Raw genomic sequence first — 16,804 nt, forward strand, 5'->3', positions numbered from 1 at the left:
TTCCATCATCCACTTAGTGGTGTCCTTTGACAACTCATTTGTGTCTTCTCTGATAATGATCAGCATACCCAAAAGACAACGGACAGATCCCAAACCATGAACACTGAGGACAAGAATACATAGTAGTTTCCCATGGTGTGGAGTTAACAGAATGAAAGCCCAGCAGTCAAACACTCAATCTTGGAAGTCACATGAAAAGGGCTCGTTTCTCAGTTCTGTCACCTGCTCTATGACCTTGCACGAGGTAGTTCATCTTTCCTCTTGCACAACACGGAGATTGAAATGGTCCATGCTCTAATACATGTGGCACCAGCATCATGGGAGCAATATTTGTTGACTCTAGCAGAACATAAAATGACAACAGCTGAACACCTCTCAGGAGACTTCACAGGGTTGGAATCTATCACTTAATGGATAACAGATAATAAAGCATAGAGGCCACAGCTAGCTTGCCTTCCTTCAGCTTCTAGATACAATCTCGGCATCCCAAGTCAGCGTCTTTATTAAGACCACCAAGCGTGTCTTCCTCCTTAGGTAAGCTTTGATTATATCTTAAGGAGACTGGACAGGACAAAGGAGCGCCCAGTGAACAGTGCAGGAGAGCGAGGGCGGGCTTCGGTGACTCTACCAAGGCCATAATGCAATGATGGTGGTGCAGAACCGCAGCCCAGACTGCCTGCGTCTCTTTCCTTTCACTGTTTTCTCTTAGGCTTCTTGTCGCTGGTTCTTGGAATTATTGATTGCAGTCACACTTGATTTACTGAGAGTTCTGAGAGTAATTGAGAGTTCATGGTGCGGCAGGATATGCAATCAGCAAGGAGTTTGGAGACCTAGATACAAGTCTGAGCTCTGCCATGTGCTAATTGTGTTGTCTTTGACAAGTCAGGTTTCTTATCTAAGGAGTCTCCCTCTTCACATCTATTTAATGGGAATAATAACATCTGTACATCTTGCCTTTCTGGGATCGTTACGAGGTTTAATGAGATGTGTGTGAAGGCGCCGTGCTGTGTGGATGTAATGAAGTAATATTTAAAAAAAAATTATTTATTTTGAGAGAGAGAGAGAGAGAGAGTGTGTGTGTGTGAGTACATGTGTGGGGGGGGGAGGGGGAGAGAGAGAAGGAGAGAGAGAATCCCAAGCAGGCTCTGAGCTGTCAGCACAGAGCCCGAGGTGGGGCTCGATCTCACAAACTGTGAGATCATTGGCCTGAGCCAAAATCAAGAGTTGGATGCTTACGTGACTGAGCCACCCAGGTGCGCCTCAATAATAACCCTGTAAACACAGGCTCTGAGTAACAGTATGAGAGGAAAAAATTAAGGCCTTATTTATTTAAATTATACTAATCTTTGAGAAAAATACGACTACCTAGCAGAACATTATGTGAAGCACTTGCCGACACTTTTTTTTTTTTTTTTTTTTTTTTGCAATAATCTTAAATGTGCAAGAGCCATATAAGTATTAGGTAAGAGAGATGTCTGAAGGTTACCCACTGTGTGAGCCCGGGTCATGAAAACAGTGATTGCCATCCCAAAAACAATTTCCAAGTGAAAATCAGGTTATCTTAGAGAATACTAGAAACTATAATTAAGAAGGCATATTGCTTGGAAAAAGAAGTGTTAGACTCCGGTTTAAGCCCGTGGCTTTACTCTTCACTGTGTGCAAGGCCTTGGGCAAATAATATTATCTCTACACGATGTTACAGGTATTTTCTAAAAAAAAAAACCAAAATGAGGCTGGGGCGGGCCCCTGAGTGGCTCGGGTGGTTAAGCGTCCAACTCTTGATTTCTCTCTGGTCACAATTTCACGATTCATCAGATCGATCCCCACATCAGGCTCTGTGCTGTCTGCCCCTCCCCCGCTCGTACTCTTTCCCTCTCCCTCTCTCAAAATAAATAAAATATTTTTAAAACATGAGGTCAGTAATGTCTGTCCAGTGGATGACTTAGGGTTATTGATTGTGGTGTTTGTTTTTGTGTGTATCTTTTGGTTTCATGAGACAGTGACCACACACATAACTCAAACAAAGAGGTTCTAAAGACAGGTGTGGAGTAGCAAAGGAATTCTTGACAATCAGGGGGTAGGAGGCGTGCTGGGCCTGGGCTTCACCAAGCACTTGGCGTTCTCGGCAACTTGGCGATGGCATCTGTGAGCGCACCCTGGGACAGGTCGTTGAGTTGCTTCCTCTGCTTTTCTCTTTTCATTTCCCTACCTACTGGCTTTTTTAACTTACGCTTCCCCGGAGCACAGGTCACTAGGTCCCTAGTTTTATCTTTCCGTGTCCTTGATGATGATGAGTTGTTTTCTTGGTGCGTATGTTGCAATTCAGAGTTTTTGAGAGAACACCCAATTCTTAGATCAGCTTATTTATTTCAGACGAAGAGATGGATTCCTGCTTAGGTCGGGAATGGCCACTCCTCCGACACGGGGCCCACCAGTGCTGCAATCAGCTGTCAGAGAGAGAAGAAGTTATAATCGTGGCCCCTTGGATGTGTCGCTTTAGCAAGGGTGGTGAGTGAAGTTCCCAGAAATGGGCAACACGGCGTTGTATGTCAGGGCTCAAGTTCTAGACGTGGCTCGCATACAAAGCCTGATTTTGACGGTTTCTAAAGATGTGGCGTTACTTAATCTTGCTTAGCCTCGGTTTTCTCAGCTGAAAAACAGATGTGACAGTTCATACTTCCTAGGAGTACTGCTGAGTCTTAAATAACAAAAGTAAAGCACTTAGCACAGTTCCTGCCACAAATTGAACCCTCAGTAAATGCGAGCTTTATCCATACCAGGAGCAGGTGCGTGGGCAGGGACCTTGAAACGGGTTTGGTACGACGTGTCAAGGTACTCCATTAACAACTGTTCACCACCTCTTTGTGTGGAGATAAACACTGACCCGTTCCCCGTCCCCTGGGATATATACCCACTTCACGTTCCTTTCCTGAAGACGGGTGGCTAAGTCAGGCTTACTTCGCCCTTCTCACTGGAGTTGAGTAGCTGGCTCTCAGTTTGGAATCAGTGTGCCCACTTCGTGCTGGATGGGGGTTGAAGGCAGCCCGATTTAAGAGCATAACAAGCGTCTAGGATGAAACCTTCTCCAGGGGACTAGCATGTGTACAGAACTGTTAAGGAATTTCTTCTGGCATTTCTCCATCAGGGTCTTGGGAAACCAGAGGTATTCACAAAGAGGAAAATACAGTGAGCTAAAATATGCATGAACCGAGATGAAGTGCTTGATTTGGGACGTAGAAACGCCTTTTATTGTTACACAGCGATGCTTTATTTATTTGGTTTTGTTGGAAGATGGGCTGTTTCGCAGAAGTGAAGTTCACGGATAGCAGAGGTTTGCCCATCGCAGCTCTGAAACTATCTTTAACCCTTATTTCGTGGGAGTCTTCCTAAAACGTGTCACGTACTGCGCCTTCTTAAGATACAAATTTAAATGCCAGCACTTATTGAAACTTACTCCGTACCTGGCATTATGCTTAGGTGTTTAACTGTCATTAATTTTCCCGACACCCCTGCGAGACAGGTACTATCATAAGCCTCCACTTTACCGACGAAGAAATGGAGGCTTACAGAGGCTGAGGAACTTGTCCAAGGTTACAGAGGGAGAAGTGATGGCATTGGAAATTGTGCCCAGGGCCTCTCCAAGCTCTTCAGAAAGTGGCCATGCTACTGGAGAACAATTTGGTTAATCAATGACCCTCAGAGCTGTTAACCATTAAAGTAGATCTTTGGGAGTCTCCATGCACATTTCAGAAATGTGTCTGTTACTCTGAGCATCCCTTGGACACTTTTTTTTTTTTTTTAATTTAAATTCAAGCTATTTCACATACAGTATAGTCTTGGCTTCGGTAGTAGAACCCAGTGATTCATCACTAACATATGATACCCAGTGCTCGTCCCCAAAAGTGCCCTCCTTAACGCCCATCACCCATTTAACACATATGCCCCACCCACCTCCCCTCCAGCAACCCTCAGCTTGTTCTCTGTATTTAAGAGTCTCTTATGGTTTGCCCTCTCTCTGTTTTTATCTTATTTTCCTTCCCTTCCCCTATGTTCATCTGTTGTGTGTCTCAAATTCCACATATGAATGAAATCACAGTATCTCTCTTTCTCTCACTTATTTTGCTTAGCATAATACCTTCCAGTTCCACCCACGTTGTTGTTGCAAATGGCAAGATTTCATTCTTCCTGATCGCTGAGTAATGTTCCATCATATATACCACACCTTCCTTATTTATTCATCAGCCGATGGTCATTTGGACTCTTTCCGTAATTTGGCTATTGTGGATAGCGCTGCTATAGACATTGGGGTGCGTGTGTCCCTTCAGATAGGCATTTTTGTATCCTTTGGATGAATTCCTAAGTAGTGCAATTGCTCGGCCGGAGGGTAGTTCTCTTTTGAATTTTGTGAGGAACCCCCATACGGTTTTCCAGAGTGGCTGCACCAGTTTGGAGTTAGTACTCAATCTGGCAGCACCTGTTTTTGAATACTCACAGGTATTCCTCCATTCAGCAGATTTTCTTGAGCACCTGCTATGTTGCTGTGGGCCTGGTGCATGCCTGGCACTCTGGAAGCAAAGAAATACGAGGCATGCAGCTGCCTTCAAGGGGGACACACATCAGTGATACTTCAGCCGGGGCAGTTGTGAAACGTGCCTGATGTGTGAGCAGCAAAACCTTGGGAAAGTGGCTCCTTTTGAGCCCACCTTTCAAGGAAGTCACCCTCTTCGCCATTATCCATTCTCTGTGGATGGGACTGAGGAGTGGAGGCCAGGAGCCATAGGTACAATTTGATGTTTCCTTGGCTCCATAGAGGTGGAGAGAGGAATGGACAAGCTGTGTTTTAAAAGTAGTTCGAGCAGTCTTGCTTGGAAAAGAAGCTGTGGCCAGATGCTAATGGGCCACATGGAAGAGTCTGGTTTCTATAACCCCAGACTTTCTTAAGATGGTGGCTTATGAAAACAGGAAGTACATTAGAACATCCGGTAGAAAAAAAAAAAAAACACTTTCAGTGGGATGTGTTTTCTCATTTGATTAGTTAATGAGTATTCAATGCACTTTCCAAGAGTAGCTCTCAAAAAAGACAGCAGTTTGGAGCATTGGCATTATTCTCACGAAAATCAAGTATATGGTTTTCCAAGGAGGTGGTTTAATATATCTTAATGATAACTTTCCTATTTCAAAAGTAATATGTTAATAGAAACGACTAACCACTTTTCTCATCCAGAGAGAACTAAGATTTTTGAAACAGTCTCTTCAGTATTACCATATCCATTGGTCTATCCGTTTGATCTCACTTCTTCTAGTTACCGTCCCCCCCCCCCCCGTTAGACATAATGTAGTCTCTGCGTCGTTCCTATTCGCCATTATGGGCGCTGTATATGGCACAGTGCTGCTAGGAGTTTCTGTGATGACTGATGTGTGACAGTTGTTCCAATACCTTTTAAATTGGTCTTTTTTCTCTCTGATTCTTAGTAGATTGGCTGATGGCCATTATGTCTGGCTGCTTTCCCTGTGTCTTCTTATCACTTCTTCCTAGTATATTCTTTACCCTTGACAAAGTGTTAGCATGGCTAATGACTGGGCTATTTAGTACATGTTGTTAGATTAAGCAGGCTCTGAGGGGACAAAGGGGCGGTCTTTTGAACTGGAAGGCCACCTCTGCGATGGCTATTTTAACTGCCAGGAAAGCATCCCTTATCTAGAGAGATAACTGTTTTGCTTTATTAGTGAGGTCCAGCCAAATGACTTACTATTAGGCATATTTTGCCAGGAAGGAAAAAGAAAAAAAAAAGAAAGCAGGGAGGAATGGGGCAAGGGAAGGAGGGACGAGAAGGGAACGGAAGAAAAGTCAGGTCATGGTGTTCTCTTGGCTCTCATTTTGAATGTCTCTCTTTTCCAATTTGTCGTTCACAGTGGATTAAACTTCATTGACTTGATGGTACGACAAGGGAACATCGATAACCCTCCTAAGACTCCCCTGGTGCCAGGATTTGAGTGTTCTGGGATCGTGGAAGCTCTGGGGGACAGCGTGAAAGGATACGAGGTAATGTTTTGGCTGATGACGGAAGAAGTAATACCTATCTGGAATCTGTTGCGATCAGAAAAGATGAGGCAAAAAATGTTTGCGAGAACATGTGTGTGTTAGGACTGTTGTCTTATTGTTAGGGTTTTTTTTTTTTTTTAACAGTGTTTATAAATAATAGATTTTCCACATACCCTGTGCATTTCTCATGCACCATCTTGGTTGCTCCTGGGAACAGTCTGGGAAGTGGCCCAGGAAAAGAAAGTTTCCCTTTTCTTCATGTAATACAGCTGAACAAGACCGTGTCGCCTCGGGTCAACCAGGTGGGCATACTCCCTCACCCTGCACATGGCTCCCATCTCCCCCGTACCTCAGGTGCAAAAATCGACGACACAACATAGCAGCTAGGGAGAAATAGCCTCTGTATTTCATAATTTGGTTCCCTTAGGTATCTACTTAACTGATGCATTTAAGTAATCTTTTATAAACCATTATTTCAGACACTGGGGAGGTGACACTTTTAAACGATGATTTTAAAGGCAAAGAGTAGAAGTACCTGTCAACGAAGCAGAATTGGCCGTGGGTTGATAGCGTTGGAAATAGGGCAACGGATAAAAAGGGTTATATTTTTCTGACTATTTTGTAAGTGTTTACAATTCTCTATAATAAAAAATTTTTAATCGATGAAAAGACATATGACCCTTGCTACCACGGTAATGCAAATCAAACAGAATCCGGTCTCTAATGACTGAAAAACTGTGGGCAAATCAATTGCACAAAACCGCAGCCGTTTGGAGTGAGGAAAACCAATGCCAATCAGATACAAGAGCTCTCGCTCATAACTTAAGGGCTTCCCCAGGGAGAAACGAACAGAGCTAACATGTGAGAACCCGGCATAACCAGAAACATGGGCAAATCATTCTTTTTCAGCCTTACCACAATGCTGCGAGGTAAATACTGCTATTGTCCCTTTGGAGATGAAGTTCAGAAGGGTGCAGTTGTTTCCTGTGAGGTCAACACGAAGGTAGTTGAATCTGGAACTGACTCTTCTTTAATCCCATGTTCTTCGCCCCTGCTCCCAACCTGCAAATGCTGCAGGGCTAAATGCAGGAAGGAAAATCCTATAAATGGAATGCCAAAAAGCCCTTGGCATTGAATTTGAGACTGCTGCTCAGTCTCAAATATACTCTGCGAGTATTAGTATGCTCCAAATTCATTGTGACGAATGTCTGAAAGTCTCATCCCACTCATCATTTTGCCACTGGTTTCCAGATAATCGAGCAGAAAAGTGTTAAGAAAGAAGTAAATGCACTTTTTCCTTTCTTTCATATGGCTTTGCATTTTCGGTCCCCAGGTAAGCAATATAACCAGTGGCAGCACCCTACCCCTCACCGCCGCTTCCCTCCAGTGTCTTCCAGCTGGACAAACAAATGAAAGAAGCCACCTACAGGTTTCCAGTCAGGGTGTGGCTTGGGGGAAAGCCAGTACTAATTTTCCCCCTGGAATTCTGATTTAGTTTTGTCAATCATGTTGGAGATGGGATTTCATGAAACCACACACTGAATAGCTCTGTTGGTTTGATCCATTGCAAGGGAGGCTTGAAAAGTTGTCTCCAGAGGTACGGTGGTAAAGGAATAATTTGGGCTCAACCGCCCAGGACGAACTTCTTTTTATTAACAAAATCAAATAATGAGGTCAACTGGATATTTAAAACAGAAAACAACAAAAGAGCTGCCTACCTCTGGACTCAGGCTAGGGCTGATGTGATGGCTAAGCCACTCTTGCCATTTTCATGGAGCAAAGCTGAATAAGAGACTGGAGCAGTCAGCCCTGTGACAGTGTGATCAGCCCTGTCAAGGTGGTTAAACTACTCTTCATTGTCCTCTGTGTGGACACTGGGGGTCATCAGCTACTCCATGGTATTTTTGGATCTTCGGTTTGCATGATTCAGTGCAAAAGAGAATGCCAGTGTTAGACCTTGGTTATCCTCTGGCCCAAGCGGTTGCATGTAAGATGGTAACTCTCAACAATCACCATTTGGCCTTCAACCCTTCCAGGGATTGGGACACTCACTGCCATGGAATAGCCTTTCCTTTCCGCCAGTTCTTTCGTTAGACAGCCATTCCTTCTACTTCGTGAAATAGGTCTGTATTCAGTGTGCGATCATTGAGCTGGGAGTTCCATGAGGCCAGGAACCCATCTGTTCTCTCAAAGAGTCAACTGTGATTGTTCTCTCCTCGCTTTACATGCCCCGTGCCAAGAGTACGGCCTGTGTGTTTTGTTATTTCGTCTCTGTGAGGACCCTTTCCTTACATCATACTCATTTTACAGCTGAAGAAACGGAGACTTAAAGAGTTACACCAATATTCCCAAAAGTGGTAGGTTCTTTGGTAGACACCTTTAGAAAAATAGGTCTCTGTAGCATGTACCTCAGGTGTGATGAATTAATCATTCGTATCTAGAGTCAGCCTTGGTAGACTCAACTCCTGGCTCAGCTACTCCCTAGCTACTTGACCTTGGGCAGGTGCTTTCATGTCTCTTGGCCTCAATATAAATGTCTGTAAAATCTATAATCCTTCATCTGCAATGCGAGCTCTTACACGCCCATCTCATAGGAGGCTTTTGTTGTTGTTTGTTGAGGAGGGGATGAAGAGAAATGCTAAGCTAAGAGAAAACAAAACAGGAGGCTCAATTGTAAATATATGAAACTAAAGCACATGTGTATGAAAGCCATTCATTGATTGAAAATTCGCTATGACCACAGCAATTTGAATACTGCATTTGAAAGTCATAGACTACAAGCAACTAACACCAAAGAGCAGAGTGGGTCAGCTTAACCAGCACTGAGCAGTTCATACAAGTCATCAATGTCAGTTCACTTAGTTGTATTTCCCTTTAATAATGATATACTATGAAAAAGCTTACCATATCACCTGAACGACTTTAAAGGGAAGAATGCCACTCCCCCCAGTTTTTTTTTTTTTTTTTTTTTTTTTTTTTTTGCATGATGTCTGGCTATGTAAAAAACTGGTGAAAAGAACATGCATTCAGCCATGCCTTCATAGCGGTTTGTAAAGATCAGACGAGTTAAGACATGTGACATCCGGGGCGCCTGGGTGGCTCGGTCAGTTAACCGTCTGACTTCGACTCAGGTCATGATCTCACGGTTCGTGGGTTCGAGCCCCGTGTCGGGCTCTGTGCTGACAGCTCAGAGCCTGGAGCCTGCTTCAGAGTCTGTGTCTCCCTCTCTCTCTGCCCCTCCCCTGTTCACACTCTGTCTCTCTCTCTCTCAAAAAAACAAACAAACAAAAAAAAAACATTAAAAAAAATTTAAAAAAAAAACCCCAAAACCAAAAAACACATGTGACACCCCTAGGATAACACCTGACATATAACACATGTCCAAAAAAGGTTATTCTTCATACTTGGCGGCATCTCCCTAGTTTGCTGTAAGTTTGGCTGTTCAGTCTCCTGCACTTAGGTTTCCATGGCTTCTTCTGATCCACCACGTTTTACCTCTACTGTGATCGGTAATCCGGTGCTAGGCTTTGATGCAAATATCCCAATGCACTAGCCTGGCAGGGAGTCCATGTGGAGTGGCAGAAAACAGATGAGAGGAGATAACCTAGCCCCGCCTGTGTAAACTGCCTTATGGCTTAGTTTTCCTCCACTCCAAAACAGAGATAGGACGAGAGGCTGAGTTGGTCAAATGAGATTCTGACACCAGTATTCCACGGTGTGTGATGTGGTGACATTGTATAGGAAAGCTTCAGAAGGCAGATGGAGAACCTGGCTTCTATGACTCCTGGCAAGTTTTCATAGATGGGCTTCAGAGCATCCGCAAATGCCTTGGAATTGGGAGGCCGGTGAGGGTGTGCATGTTTGAGGGTTTGGGCTTTCTTTTTGGGAAGGAATCTATAGTTTTCATCAGGTTCTTAAGAGTATTTGAGAAATCTTTCAGGAAAGAGTAGGAAGCTTCCATTAACCATGTGCTTCCTCGTGCCCAGATCGGGGACCGTGTCATGGCATTTGTCAATTACAATGCCTGGGCAGAGGTGGTCTGCACGCCAGTGGAATTTGTCTACAAGATCCCAGATGACATGAGCTTCTCAGAGGCTGCCGCATTCCCCATGAACTTCGTCACAGCCTATATGATGCTCTTCGAAGTTGCCAACCTCCGAGAAGGAATGTCCGTGCTGGTGCACTCAGCTGGCGGTGGTGTGGTAAGTTGGTTGGTTGTGCGTCCTCTTCCTCAGTATCATTATGGTGAAGGTGGACTGATACCCAGTTGACAGTGAGGTTCTTATGTGAGCTATTGTCCATCAGTAGGGATGATCTCTGTGGTTCTGGATGAAGCACATATGCATGGCTCATATAGATGATTGCGCTGGGGGTAGAATGAGCCTCTGGAGTTTGAAAAGTCTCCGAGATGGCATGTTAGGACTCAGTGGGTCTCAGGGATGGTTTCAGTCTTGGTGTCACAATGGACTATTATGTCGATCATTGTACAACGGCTTATAAGTCATGTACTACTGGTATGATCCGAAACACCAAAATGGTGGATGATTTACTTCTTCAGTAAGTTGCCATGGATTCTGGGTTGTTCCCATATTAATGACATCCTTATTCATTTGTGTTCTGATCTATTTTCTTGAGTGGGAGAGGTGGATGGAGATTGTATTAGCACGCTGGGCATTACACATAAACCTAAGAATGTCTGTGCGAGTAGGTGAACCTGCTAATATCACCTGTCAGCTGTGGCTTTGGTAAGGGGAGAAATAATGGAAATACAAAGTTGCTGCCTTAGAGCTCAGGGATGGCAGAAATTTCTTCCATGGTTTGGATGTGTCTCAGCCCCAGGCACTCAGTCCGTGTTACACGCCTGCCACGTGGTAAGCACTGTGTTCCCATCACGGTCTACTGGAGTCAGAGTAGAGCTCTAGTCTTTCTGAGCACGAGAGGTATAACTCATTAATTCAACAAGTGTTTATTGAATACATTCTATGTTATGGATTCTATGGGTTGGAGATTAAAAAGAGAAGGTCCTGATACACCCTTGAGTAGGGTTTGCTCTCAGTATTGGTGATTTTGTGGTTTGATGAGCTCAGAAATGAATTCATACGCTTGGGTCTATCCATAAAGATGTTTTCCGTGGAGGTTCCGCTAACATTCATTCTTTCTTTATCTGGGCTTTCTACAACTATCAAAGCCTTATGCAGTATAAAGCGCATTTCTGTTTTGCTCTCCAAGAAGATGAACTCACGTACAAAAACGTGAAGGCAAAGTCGTGAAACTTAAGGAATATCTTCAATCACCTTAGCAAATTTGCTGATGTCTTTTGACCATGAGTAAAGATATAATAAAAGCTAAACATCCTTAGAAAAGAAATGGATTTCAGTGCCAGTGAATCTACTAACAGCAAGCAAGCCATTTAGAATGCTGGCATTTATGATCTCCGTGTGCTCAGCATACCAAGTGCCAGAGACTGGTTTTCACATTAACAACAGAAGCTCCCCTCTTTACAGTGGTGCCGGACCCCGTTCTGCCGAGAGCCAGTGTTTAAACATTGGCACTGATGATGTTTTCTTTCTGATGTATTTTTTTTTTTTTTCATTTTGAGTTTGTTCCTGGAACAAAGAGGTGTGCATCGGGGGCACGTGTCTGTCTCACAAAAGGGAAGAAAACCTTGGGAAATAACAAAAGTTCTTGTCATGCTTTATTCAGGGCTTCTAGACACTGTCACGGTAAAGATCCAAAGAGTGAAACATGTGAAGGCAAACCGGGGGAAGGGACGAGGAGGTAGGAAGAGAAGTCCGTGCCCATAATGCAGGCTCTGACATCCTAAAGCTTTGCTGCATACTTTTCCTTCCTAATAGTGAGCACAAAGAGGGAAGAACAACCAGCCACGCAAGCTAGTGTTCATTTGAAGGAAACAAACCAGTTACTAGGGGAAACCATACCCAGTACTGGGTTTTGAGACCAGGGAAATATTTCTCTGCGGTTTCTCATAAGAAATGTATGCAATACGCAATCAACTGCCCTCAACAATACTGGTGTAATACGTGCAGCTATTTCTGTGATGGCTTTTCTTATGGTGTACCCCTAATGTCATCTAGTGGCACCAAAATAAAGCAAAATTTAGTGAAAGCAGATACCTCGGGGCCAAAAGGATGTAGTCTGGCTTAACCTACGGAAGAGTTCAAAGGTGTCATTGGGCGGCCCATCTCTCAGGCGAGTGGGTCTCCTTGAATGGTATTTCTCCCAACCAAGATTTGATCGGTGGGGTGGAGCATTGAGTTCAAGGTGACCGTTAAAGGAAAGACTTTTGACGAAGTGCACATCCATGTGTATGAACATTCAACCAAGCTGTGTGGAGTTGACACTCTCTGACAAAAACCAAAAGAGTCCTAGGGCGGGGGTGCCTGGGTGGCTCAGTCAGTTGAGCATCTGACTCTTGATTTCAGCTCAGGTCAAGATCCCAGGGTTGGTGGGATCGAGCCCCGCACCATGCTCCATAGTGAACATGGAACCTGCTTGGGATTCTCTCTCTATTTCTCTCTGCTCCTCCTCCCTGCTCATGCTCTCTCTCTTTCTCCCTCCAAACAACAACAACGACAACAACAAAAAGGAGTCCTCGGAAGAGCCCAGACCATTCCATTGCCCCGCCAGGGAAAGACCAGCGAGACACGCCCAGGCAGAGCTAGGTTCCTCCCAATAACACAACCGGCCACTATTCTCATGGTTGGGAGGGGGGGGCTCCCTAGGGAATACATTTTATGTGTTATCTGTAGCATCCTGGGGAGGAATGGGGGCGCTTCTCACCACTGTGGGGCAAATCTGGTAAGCGCAGCCTCTGGCTCATGTTTGCTGTGGTAACAGGAGAGTGACCTCCCGCAGACGATCTGTGCTCTAATCCCTAAAGTGAGTACTTAACCTTACATGGCCAAGGAATTTTGCAAATGTGATTAAGGTAAGGACCTTGAGATGGACAGAAGATCCTGGATTGTCCAGGTGGCCCCCCATGTCACCACAAGGGTCCTTATGGATAGAAAAGGGAGGTGGAAGAGCCAGAAAGAGATTTAAAGAGGCTACACTGCTGACTTTGCTGATGGAGGAAGAGACCACAAGCCCAGGCATGTGGGCAGTCTCTAGATGGCTGGAAAGATAGGGAGATGCGTTCTTCCCCTGGAGCTTCCAGAAGGAACGCTTTGATTTTAGCCGAGTGAAATCCATTTTGGATTTCTGATCTCCAGAAAGAAATAGAATAAATCTGTTTTTCTGGAGCCACTATGTGTGGTAATTTACGGTAATGAGAAATGAATACAGCCACCTTCCCTGGGCTGCCTCCCTTCTCACCGCGGAGCGCGCACAGCCAGCAGCAAAACTAGGATTCAACACCCTACTCTGGCTGATGCCAAAACCTATTCTGTCTCCGCTCAACGGCCTGGAGTCTTGGGAGAACCCAAATCATTCCTCCCTTCATTTATTCATTTGCCTGACAGATGCTTGTTCAGCCTCTACCCAGTGCTGACCGTAGGGCCGAAGGCTGTGGCCCAGGTGTATGTTTTCTGACTTGATGTTGATAGGATGACAGAGATTAGACCTAATTAGGACAAAGTTTCCCAGATCGAGTTAACATGAAGTTTGCAGGTCTCATGGCGCCAAGACCCCTATCTGATTTTTATCCAAGGCTGGGGAATTTGCAGACAGGACGTGTGGAACACCAGCCTGAACTGTGATTTCGAAGGACACTACTACGGCACAGCCGTCCCCGCCTTCTCCAAGGGGGGTACTTTCCAAGACCCGCCGTGGATGCCCAGAACCGCAGGTAGTACCAGACCCTGTGCAGACCGTGCTTGTTCCTACACGTACACACCTGTGACAAAGTTTAATTTATAAATTAGGCGCAGTAAGAGGTTAACAACCACAGCAAGAAACAGAACCGCTGCAACGTATATTGTAATAAAAGTTATAGGAAGGGGATCTCAAAATATTGTACTGTACTCACCGCTCTTGTGATGACGTGAGACGCTACGATGCCTATGTGGTGACGTGACGTGACGTGAGGCGAATGGCGTAAGCGTTGGGAGGCGGCGTTAGGCTCCTACTGAGTTTCTGATCATCTGTCAGAAGGAGGATCACCTGCTTCCGGATCCAGCTTGACCGCGGGCAGCTGAAACCGTGGAAAGCAAAACCGCGGATAAGGAGAAACGACTGCGTAGGAAAACAGTCCTGTCCAGAGTAGAATACTTTCTCAGTGGAACTGCCCCAGTGTCTACACTGCTCTGTCACATCTTTGAAGGCACTTTGCCCCTGACAATAGCAGAACCAGATAAGTCTGAGAAGGTAATGCCCCTAATCACATCTTTAGAACCCAGTTGAAAACGGGCTTGCAACCTCTTAAAGGGAAAAGGAACAAAATAAGTAACCGAGTGGGGCTCGTGTCAGGAACTTCACGACGAGGGTTTTGCCGCCCGTCCCGTTTAACGAGCTGCTAGGACTTGGAGCATCTCGATTGGGATGTGCTCAGTTTCTGGAGATCAGCGTGACCGTCACCCTCTGGGTATTTGCTTCCGTGGCTGACATTTGATGCTTTCCAGTTTTTGGCATCCTTTTACCTTTTCATCATCTCAGCTGAACAGAGAGAAGGCAGCCGGAGATGGGCCAGAGATCTTGGAAAGGAAAGCAGAGCTCAACTTTCAGACACAGTTACGTAGCTACTGCTCAATTATTAAATTCTATTCATTATAGATGGGGCATTTCCAGTGTCGTTCAAATCACTCTGAAGAAGAACCACAGAAAGGAGAGCCAGGATCTTTGGAGGGGGCACTCTGAGGCTCCCCTACCTCACGGGGTCCCCCCTGAGTGGCCGACTAACCATTAGCATTACACGGTCAGAGCCTGGGGAGAGTGGGGGTCCCCGGCGTGTTGGAGGATTTGGACATATCAGATAGCCATTCTATTTTAGCAGAAAAGACAACGACCATCTGCAAAATCACTACATGAGAATATTTTGTTGAAAACAAACCTGTCATTGATCATGGAAGGCACTAACATCTACCCAACTAATCTAGCCAGCAATCGAGGAATCACGGTGGGCCCGTCTCCTGCATGCGAGAAGTTTCCACATCCTTTGATTCGTTCCTTTATTCATTCACTCATCCAGCCCAGAGGTAGCAAGGGCCCACTCAGTTCCAGACACTGGATTAGGCACTAGGCGTTCAACATAGAAAAACACCAGATTTTTTTCATTCAGTGAGATGCCCTATAAAGCAAAGGTGGGCATATAAATCAGATAATCACAGGAATAACTTTGCCAAGTTCTAGGAAAGGGAAAAAGAAGCCAAAAGAGTGCTTGTAATAGGGAAATGACCTGGGGTAGAGGCGAGGGGTGAAGTCGGCGGTGGGGGGGTTCCCCCAAGGATGTGGCATTTGCACTGTGATCTCTGGAGGATAAGCAGATAGACAAGAGTGGAGACAGAGGTGGAGGTGGAGGGTAGGGCATTCATGAGACATAGAGGCAGGGGTAGGCATAAAGAATTACAGACGGTAGGACCTTCCCTATAGCTACCCGCCATTCTCTGCCGCGTCTCCTGCTCCTTTATCATGGCCCCGGTCTCTCTCACCCACTTTACTGCAACGGTCATTTGACTGCCTTTCTGTGCACAGCCTCCTAAGTCAGCTCTACTGGCGGCCAACACCCCGTCTTCTCTTGTCACCCCTTATGACCCACGGACAGTCCCACTGTTGGGAGGACAGAGTTCGGTCTCCTTAGCTTCTTGGCCCCCAAATGGCCCTCATCATCTGGATCTTGTCTTTCTCCCTGGCCACTTCTCCCTATCCCTCTTCTTTTGGTGACACAGGACTCGAAGCTTCCATAGGCACGTGGCCAAGATGGCCGCCCAGCCGGGGACTGCATTTTCAAGCCACCCCTCCCCGCCGGGCCCTGCATCTAGCTGGGGCCACGCCCCTGAGCTCAAGCCCGTGGGCCACGGCAGAGGCCTCCATGTGATGCCCACCCGCTAACCTTGTGTCCCTTCTTGTGAGACCCTCTGCGCTGTCTTCCTAGTTTCCTGGCAGATGGTGAGGCTGACCCGGAGCATATGTTAAAGACAGCCGAGTCTCCATCTGCCCAGGACCCTCGGTTCCTGCCTTTTCCTGCCCTGTCACCGCCCCCCCCCCCCACCACCACTTAGACTGTACGTGAGCAGGGGGAGGAAGAAACTTCTGTTGCCTTAACTGCTGAGATTCCTGGGATCACCTGTTACAGCCGCGAGCGTTGCGTTTCCTTTCCTGCACACAGAGGGCATCTGACGTCCCTGCATCCCCAGGCTGTGCCCGCCTCCTCCCTCCGCTGTCCCCAGGGTGAAGGCACGGGCCCTGGAGGCAGACAGTCTTCATCCACGGCTCACCTCCTCGGGCAGGGGGGCAGGGCTACTCAGCGTCTCAGTTTCCTCATTCACGTAACGGGAATGATAACGGTACATTTACTCCTCAGTGGGTTTTTGTGTCTGTCGACTGGGTTGATGCTCAGGAAGCACCTCACATAAAACCAGACACGGAGCGTTAACTCTTGTCATTATTATGTGTTGGTTTGCTCATCTTCTCCCTTCCCCCAACCTCCAAGCCCCCTCCATCAGAGCACCTGGGTCTTATCCTTTTTGTGCCTATTCCTTGCTATATAGTAAGTGCAGCAAACATTGGTGTTTCCAAAAGCTGTTGCAGGCCGTTCTTCTGTGTTTTAGAAAAGTTATTTGCTGAGCTGAGGAGAGCCCTGTCATT

The 16,804-nt window shown here is 45.9% G+C and overlaps 1 protein-coding gene and 1 non-coding gene across 2 annotated transcripts in view; one reads left to right on the plus strand and one right to left on the minus strand.

Annotated features, from left to right (window-relative positions):
* Positions 1-16,804, plus strand: part of VAT1L (vesicle amine transport 1 like) — a 148,734-nt gene that overhangs the window by 17,892 nt on the left and 114,038 nt on the right. Inside the window, exons 2-3 of the mRNA XM_040443191.1 lie at positions 5,914-6,043; positions 10,030-10,245. Of these exons, the coding sequence (XP_040299125.1) occupies positions 5,914-6,043; positions 10,030-10,245 (346 nt within the window). The remainder of the gene's footprint in view (positions 1-5,913; positions 6,044-10,029; positions 10,246-16,804) is intronic.
* Positions 9,006-9,079, minus strand: LOC121010080 (small nucleolar RNA SNORA15). Its single transcript, XR_005781000.1, has one exon. It is a non-coding gene; the product is annotated as a small nucleolar RNA SNORA15 (small nucleolar RNA).

This window comes from Herpailurus yagouaroundi, unplaced genomic scaffold (genome assembly GCF_014898765.1).
Source record: "Herpailurus yagouaroundi ecotype Mexico unplaced genomic scaffold, PumYag 190, whole genome shotgun sequence".
Lineage (NCBI taxonomy): Eukaryota > Metazoa > Chordata > Mammalia > Carnivora > Felidae > Herpailurus > Herpailurus yagouaroundi.